Here is an 8,515-nt window from a genome sequence, read left to right on the forward strand (position 1 = left end):
TACTTGGTTTTAAATTATTTATGGTTTAGGGCAGAGGTGGGAAAATATTGGCAGTGCTTCCTGCCTTGGTCCTGGCTGCAAAGACATTTAAATGAATTAGGGTTATGCTTAAGCAAGCACCATCTGTCTGAAAGCAACTGATTTTACTCCTCAGACACCAGACTGATGTAAAAAAAAATAATATTCGTTGTACTAGAAACCTACACCAGCTGCAGCCCCTTGTTGACTATTTGCCCACCCCTGGTTAAGGGGCAATATCTGATCATATTCACAACTGACAATGTTTTTTTAAATATGTATACAGTGTTCTCTCGCTACTTCGTGGTTCAGCTACCGCGGACTCAGAGCTTCGCGGATTTTTCTTTTTGGAAAAAATAAAATAAATACAAATATTACATTGAAACAACATATTTTACAGTTTTTTGTTATAACATGAATTTCACTCTCTCTACCCGTATTCTATTTGGTGTACTGTATACATGGGGGTAAAAAAAAATAAATAAAAAAAATAAAAAAAATAAAAATTATTGTTATTATTATTATTTTTGGAATTAAATTCAAATTAAGCATTTTTGAAGGGGAACCCCTACTTTGCGGAAATTCACTTATTGCGTGGGTGGTCCCGTTCCCCTTTAACCGCGATAACCAAGGCAACACTGTATCCGGTTCAAATTGTAGGATATAATTGCGGCACCGCCACCTGATGGTGTAGATTGGTTCCCACTTGTTAGTAGTATGACTGGATGTGCAAATGGTTGTCTGTCTCTCTGAGTGCCCTATGGCTGACTGGCGACCTATCTAGGGGATTGTTAGCCCTTTGGCCAAAGGTCCACTGGGATAGGCTCCAGCAATACTTGCGAGGAGACAAGATACCAAAATTGAATGAATGAATTGTAGCACAAAGTGAAGTGTCAAAGATTACGGTTTACAGGCAGCTGACACCGCTCGATTATGTTACAAGACAGCCTTAAGAAAATGTCGGCGGAGCGATTAAAAGAGCGGATACATATGTCCTGCAAACAATGACTAATAATAAAAGTATTGCACGAATCCTGTGAGTATTGTGCATGCACATGGCACAGTTCGAACAATACATCGATAAGGCCTGGCTCAGATTATGAGAAAATTGTGTTCAATCTTTATTACATCTTTATGGTTTTCATTTTTTTTTCATTTTTTCTTATTTTCTGTTGGAAGTCGCAGAGGAGCTAAGTGGAAGTTAAAATTTTCCCCCAAAAATGATAAATTTAAGGATGAAGAACATGGTCTTAGTACTTGCAGAAATCGCGAGAATTTTACGGCAACCCATGAAGATTCCAATGCTGATCCAATGCTTCTCGAATCTGATGAAGAGGAATTGGACTAAAGCTCCCAATAACGTGTTCTTAAAAAAAAAAAAAAAATCAAGTATTTTCACTGCAAGTATAGTACGTAAGGCAGCCCGGTTGAGCGAGTGGTTAGCGCAGACATGGGCAAACACCGGCCCCCGGGCCACATACGGTTCGGCTAGCGAGGCTATTTAATCCAGCCCGCCGACGTTGTCCAAATAATGTTGTTGTGTTTTTCCCCCAAGATGGCGCTGTCACGCGGAAGCCAGTGGCAGTAGCTCTGTCCACTCTTATTTGTTTTTCTTGTTTTAAAGCCCCTCTATTTTTTTATATTAAATTTTAATATTTCTTAATACATTCCTTTTTATTTAATTTACTTTGTACTTTATACTTTTTACTTTAATGATGAGTGATGAGTATGTTAATACTTTAGTCCTTTTTTCTGTTTATGTTTCATATGTACTGTTAACGGATGCAGTTTTTTTATATGTATCGTATCTTGTGCTGAACCGGCCCATCTGTCAAATTTTTAAAGTCAATGTTGCCCCCGGGCCGAAAAGTTTGCCTAGCCCTGGGTTAGCGCGTTGGCCTCACAGTTCTGGGGTCCTGGGTTCAAATACAGGTTCGTCCACCTTTATGGACTTTGCATGTTCTCCCCGGGCCCGGGTGGGTTTCCTCCAGGTACTCCGGTTTCCTCCCACATTCCAAAAACATGCATGGTGGGACACTCTAAATTCCCCCCAGGTATGGATGAGAGTGTGCATGGTTGTCCATCTCCTCGACACAGACATTCTTAACATTTTCCAATGCTGTAAGAATGTGTAGAATCAATATCAAATGTCTACATTTCTGACAAAGGACATTAGCATCATAGCCTGCGATATATGTTTCTATCAACAGTGTGGGATGCTAGGCAGGTGGCTGTTGTAAACAAACTGACAACTGATGGGCCAATGGTACCAGTGGGAAAGAGTAAAATAACTGAAGATAACAGAGGATTCAATGTTTCTTGAGCATTTGAAAGCATTGCCAATGCGGAAGGATTGCCTGAATGTTCGCTTTGTGGCGAGAAGTTGTAAAATAACAAAAAGAGTCATGTGGAAAAACAGTTCCATTTAAGGCATGTTACATTTGCAGCCGAGTTACCAGTTGCGAAAAAAGAAAACGTGGCATTGATTGCATTACTTCTGGAGAAAGTAGAAGACGGCAAAAATAGATTTATTATCTGCATCGCATCTCCAAACTTCTCTACTGCTGCAAGTTTTGTTGTAATCCAGGTTATAATAAAGCATAGAAAACCAGTTACAGATCGTGAAAGGGCATGTAATAAATGTTCCATTTTGCTGTTGTTTTTTTAAATGTATTTATAAATACAATAAAGTATATGTACTGTTCTAGAAAAGGTCATGTGTACATGTTGAGTGCATGCACAATCCCGCGTATGCAGTTTAAGGCCCTTAATGTTTATAAATGTCACGCTTTTACACTGGTTGCACAAAACAAGCAGTTTTACTTCAGATCACACCTTGCAATGGATCAAACAATATTTTACTCCAATAAAGAGTTAAAAACAGGTCATAAGTGAAATTTCTCCCACTGCAGTTATGCTTAAAAAGATTAATGGGTTTTATTTCCCTTGTGTGTACTCTTTAGAGATGCCTGTACTCAGCGCCTCCCAAAGGGGATGGAGGAAAGTTTTTTCCCCACTCTGGAATTTTTTTCCATACATATACATATTTTTGTTTGTCTTTTCATTCCATGAAAAGTATTCAAAAGGACCCTTAATTCCTACAACAATGTTTTGTTTTTGGGGGCTTTTATATTATTTCTGTAACACCGTGGACGTCTGAGTAAGCAGATGGGATACACCTTGACCATAAACCTCGGTGCCCGGACGTTTACAGCAACACGAATCAGCAATTTTGGTGACTTAGAAAGTTGTGTCAGTGAAATGAGCTTCATAGCATCACCTCTTCACTTCTTCTGAGTGATTATGAGTCACTATGGGTGAATTCTCTGAGGCCATTTAAATAGGGCGAAATGGACGCAAACGCCCACAAACGCTACAATGGGAAAGTCAAAGGAGCTCAGCATGGATCTGAAAAACAAAATCCTTGACTTGAACAAGTCAGGGAAGTAACTGGGAGCCATTTCAGAGCTGCTGCAGGTCCCAAGAGAAACAGTGCAAACAATTGTTTGTAACTATAAAGTGCATGGCACTGTTTTGTCACGCCCACGATCAGGAAGAAAACGCAAGCTATCACCTGCTGCTGAGAGAAAATTGGTCAGGAGGGTGAAGATTCAACCGAGAATAACCAAAAGGCAGATCTGCCAAGAAGTAGAAGCTGCTGGAACACAGGTGTTAGTATCCACAGTCAAAGTCAAGCGTGTTTTGCATCTCCATGGACTGAGAGACTTCCGTGCAAGAAGAAAGCCCTTGCACCAAAAGTCGCACCTTAAGGCTCGACTGAAGTTTGCTGCTGATCACATGGACAAAGATAAGACCTCCTGCAGGAAAGTTTTGTGGTCAGACGACCACAAATAATAATAACATAACCATAATATGTACATATATACAGTGATATATATATATATATATATATATATATATATATATATATATATATATATATATATATATATATATATATAGAATCTAATTTCTGTATTGATCTTGAACACAAATATCTAAGCATACAATACCTAATACCATAATATGTAGATGCATAAACAAAAGCATTCATTCAATCATGTTTTGTTGCACTTATCCTCACACATTTTGGTTGTTGTTGTTTTTTGTGAGTCGTAGGTGGGGGACGCCTTGAATTGGTTGCCAGCCAATCGCAGTTAGCATATGCAATTTTCTTGTAGTATTTAGTGGGGTTGTTCATATTCTGCCCATTACAGTACTTCTCAAATATACCTCATGCATTGTGGTGCTCAACTTGCTTACCTCCTTGAAACAAGCTTGTTGCATTGACTCATACAGACGTGACTTAATGCTGTCTGTGCCATTTACTTGTAGTCAAAGCTGGTGCTACTACTGCAGATGTGAGGCCACCAGACCATCCATCACCGTCTGCCTTTCTGTCTTACGACAGGCGGATGCTTTCTAGGCTGTCAGAAAATATGCATGCTGACCAGATAAAACCTATTTTGCAAGATCCCTTGCTCCACTCTTGACTTCAAAACTTTTGAGGGTCAAAAAAATATCTGCATCACCATTTAGCTGTACCACTGTCACATCCATGCCTGTCGCCATCTACAAAAGTGGGTTGCGAGTTGTCTTTGCCACACAAACTGATATTCTCTTTTGAAACCAATCCACCTAGGCTCAGGTGCTGCAATATTCGGTTAAATAGGATATCTATATTGCACATTGAGTGGTTAGTACATCACCCTCACAGCTCTGGGGTCCTGGGTTCAAATCCAGGTCAGTCTACCACATTCAAAAACATGCATAGTAGGCCAATTGGACACTCTAAATTGCCCCCTGGTATGAGTGCGAGTGTTAATGGTTGTCCTTCTCCTCGTGCTCAGCAATGAGCTTTTATTTTATTTGATCGTCATTATCTTTGAACATGAATTCAGGAATAGAGTTTATCTGAATTTGCCATAGTGTGGTAGGTGACAGTTTATTTTATATTTTCCATCAACATATTTAATGGGTCACCAGCTCAACAGCTGAGTACTGGTTTGAAAAATTCCATATGAGGGTGAGTTTTGTAGCGACCATCATGCTTTTATTAGAGTACAAATTAACTTTCAATTAGCCTAATTGCTGTTCTGTAATATTTTAAAACCCTATCAGATTTTGCTACTGATGCATTTTCTCACAGACGGGCCAATTTTTTCAAATTTTTCAAATTTAGCTATCAGTTTTTTTATATTTGTGTTCATCATGGTGTTGACCATCTAATCGCAGTACCATTACCAAGTGAATAACTCTTCTTGGTTCTGTTTATGGGGGTGCATATTTTGATGGTTCCTCTGCAAGTATGCTCCGATTAATCAACACATTAATAGACTGATGATATTCAACTCATTACCCCTGTGATACTAACAATGAGATCCATTTTTAATCGTTACCTCTTGGCGGAAACATATTTTGATCGTTCCACTGCACCCTCACACAAAAATTCTGTTGATTGCTCTAGTAACAAATATTTGAGAGCTTCTTGGCAAATAATCATGTGTGAAACACGAATAACATAAGCACGCTTGGGCAGAACCCCAAAGTATCCATTCCTAATGGGTAGGAAAATGTGACAGAACACTGCCATGGGGGAATGCAGGCGTGGCCAGATTAAATGTCTGACCCGTTGCCTGAAAAGCTCTCCCGGTATGTGTGTACAGATTTCAGCTCGCAATGAGATTAATTAATGTGAGTGTGAATTTGACTGTACAGTATAACATGTGCCCTGGGATTGGTACGAAGGCCAGTCTCGGGTCAACCTTGCCCCTTGTTCAAAGTCCACTGATGTCAATGAAGACTCACACATTAGCCACCAACCCCCAGTTCCAATGGATTGGGCGTTTGGTAGTGCCCAGCCAAATTTCAATTCACAGCACAACAATAAAAAGAGCCATATAATTGCACGTCTATATTTGATTGTGGTATTAGTTAAGTGGCCCTACAAAGCACCATATGTGCTTAAATTCAACTTGTTGAAAGCCAGAAAATAAAAAAATAAAAAATGAATGAGAAAAAGGCAAAATTGAATTATTTCAGCTCAGTTGGTTACGTCATTCATTTACTGCAAATGTAGAATACAACAAAAAAAAACACATGGATGAAGGTTAACCCCCACCCTAAATTCAAGATTTTTTTGGGTGGGGATCTCTATTTTTCTATTTATTAAAACCTTTACCCTAATCACAAAGCATTAAAAAAGCCAGCAAAGTGAAGTTGAAAACAAGTTTGAGTTCTCTTACGTTTCCTACCTGGCAGGACATGACAGCTGACATGACGAGCAGAAACATGGCACTGAGAAGATGCATCCTTGTGCAAATGTTTGGTCTCCGCGGTTTCTTCCCTTTCGGCACCCTCCTCCTCCTCTTCTTTTACCGCTAGTGATCTCTTTCTCTCCCGTGCTCCACCAGCCTCATCACATGGAGGATGCACACGCGCAGGCAGCTTTGCCGCTGCAGAGCTGCCGCCGAATTCTAGATAAGGCGGAAAGCAGGGGATCGGCCTGATGGTTGGAGGGTATATAAGGAGTAAGGGGGGTTGAGTTGGGTAATAATGACGAGGTCCTTCTCCGTCCCTTGCTGGGAGAGAAGTGCAGAGGTTGGAAGGTGACTGATGCAGCACTTGCGACGTGCAGACGATAGGGACAGCAGCCACACAACACACCCCCAGAAAAGCTCTCTCTCCCTTAATGCATGTGTGTGAGATACTGGATTTATGATGTGTGTCTACACTCTTAACTCTTACACTGCCATTGACGACTCCAGACGTCGACTCCATTTCAACCTTTCACAGCCTGTCCTGGGAGAACAGGCATTGTTTGATCGCTGCTAGCCAAGTCAAAATTGATTCGACCTTCATCAATTACTATATTGACATGGTCACATTTGTTCGGATTGGAAGCCTAATTAGAATATGATTCATATACAAACAACATTAGAAATATTCAGACTTGATCGAGCCCTTCAAAATCAAGACTTAATTTCGAACAATTGGGGTGATTTATGTATAATCTGATCAGGTCTCATCAAAACAATTTTAGAATAAGGAAAATATAATTTTCGAATAAACTGTCTTTACGGTGCATGTCTTTGATGTCCATCGCATACATGTTTCTGTTATCCCCAGAAGCTATCAAAGGCAGTGCAAGCAATAGACAAAAAACTTAACTATTCGCAAGCTTGAACTGGTCTGTATCCGAGACAAACACATTACTGGAGTTATTAATATAAAGTGGCACCTCTAAATTAATTAATTGGTTGCAGAAGTGATTTTGTAACTTAGAATATTTCATAGGTAGAACCATTAATTTTGCATAATTTGTTCCATGATTTTAATTAGTTTTACCGCCAACCGAAGCGAATCAGCCATGGTCCCGGAAAATCCAGCTTCCAGCTAAAACTTGCCGTTGACGTGACCGTCTGGGCCCAGTGGCCCCTAAGCCCCATGGGTCAAGGGCTGACTTTAGTGTGTACCTACAATGCAATTCTGGCATCATGTAAAAGCAGGGTCCCTTGGCCGATGGGAGGCCATCAGAGTGTCAATGAATGGTAAAGCAACACTGCTACAACAATGAAAGAAAAATAAGATAAAGAAAATGGGCAGTGTATTTATGGTTTGGGGGATATTTGATTTTGATTGATGTTTTGTATCTTAGAACAGGTTTCCCATCAAAGCTTTTCGTAACCTAAATATTGTACCGTATGTTGATGTACCACTGTATCTTCTTGTTGAAACACCTAACAGGAGATGAACAGATTAAGTATCTAAAATAATGATATAGTTTAAAGTAAATATTGACAAAGATGTTTTGTTGACATCGAAGTCGCTACAAGCTTTTTTTCTTTTAGTACTATTTCTGGTGTATTTGATCAATCTGTACATTTATTTATTCATTCATTCATCTTTTGAGCCACTTATCTTCACAAGGAAGTCTATCTCAGCCAACTATGGTCAGCAGGAGGGGTACACCCTGAATCGGTTGCTAACCAATCGGCGGGCAAATGGAGACCAATCATGCACACACTCATACAAATGGACAATCTGCAATGTTCAATCATTCTACCAGAAATAACCCACAATGGCAATGGAGAGAATATGTAAACTCCACACAGGAATGCTAGAACCCACCAGTGAATAAATCCCCGATCTCAGAAGTGTGAGACAGAAGTGTTAACCGCTCTCCACCGTGCAGACTAATCTGCACATGTCAAAATAATTTCTTTCCTCACGAAATTGTCATGCTGCAAATCCTAACCTATTAGAAATGTGTCCATGTAATAAAACTAAAGTTCCAATCGGGTTATTATAAAATCAGGTCTGGGGTTTTACCCAAGCACTTTATGAATCTGTTTGGGTGCCAGTGAGTTAAGATTATACAACATTCTTTATTCATAAAGATCATTCTAATCTGTTTACTGTTTGTATTGTTTAAATATGCTCCAATTTTGATAATAATACCATAATTCATCATGGAGTCATCATGAACACAAGCATA

General features: G+C 39.6%; 1 protein-coding gene across 1 annotated transcript in view; it reads right to left on the minus strand.

Moving 5' to 3' along the window:
• olfm2a (olfactomedin 2a) overlaps positions 1–6,691 on the minus strand; it is a 62,285-nt gene extending 55,594 nt beyond the window's left edge. The window contains exon 1 of the mRNA XM_077735257.1: positions 6,273–6,691. Within this exon, the coding sequence (XP_077591383.1) occupies positions 6,273–6,329 (57 nt within the window). The 5' untranslated portion in view covers positions 6,330–6,691. The remainder of the gene's footprint in view (positions 1–6,272) is intronic.
• Between the last annotated feature and the right edge of the window lie 1,824 nt (positions 6,692–8,515).

This window comes from Stigmatopora nigra, chromosome 15 (genome assembly GCF_051989575.1).
Source record: "Stigmatopora nigra isolate UIUO_SnigA chromosome 15, RoL_Snig_1.1, whole genome shotgun sequence".
In the NCBI taxonomy this organism is placed as follows: domain Eukaryota; kingdom Metazoa; phylum Chordata; class Actinopteri; order Syngnathiformes; family Syngnathidae; genus Stigmatopora; species Stigmatopora nigra.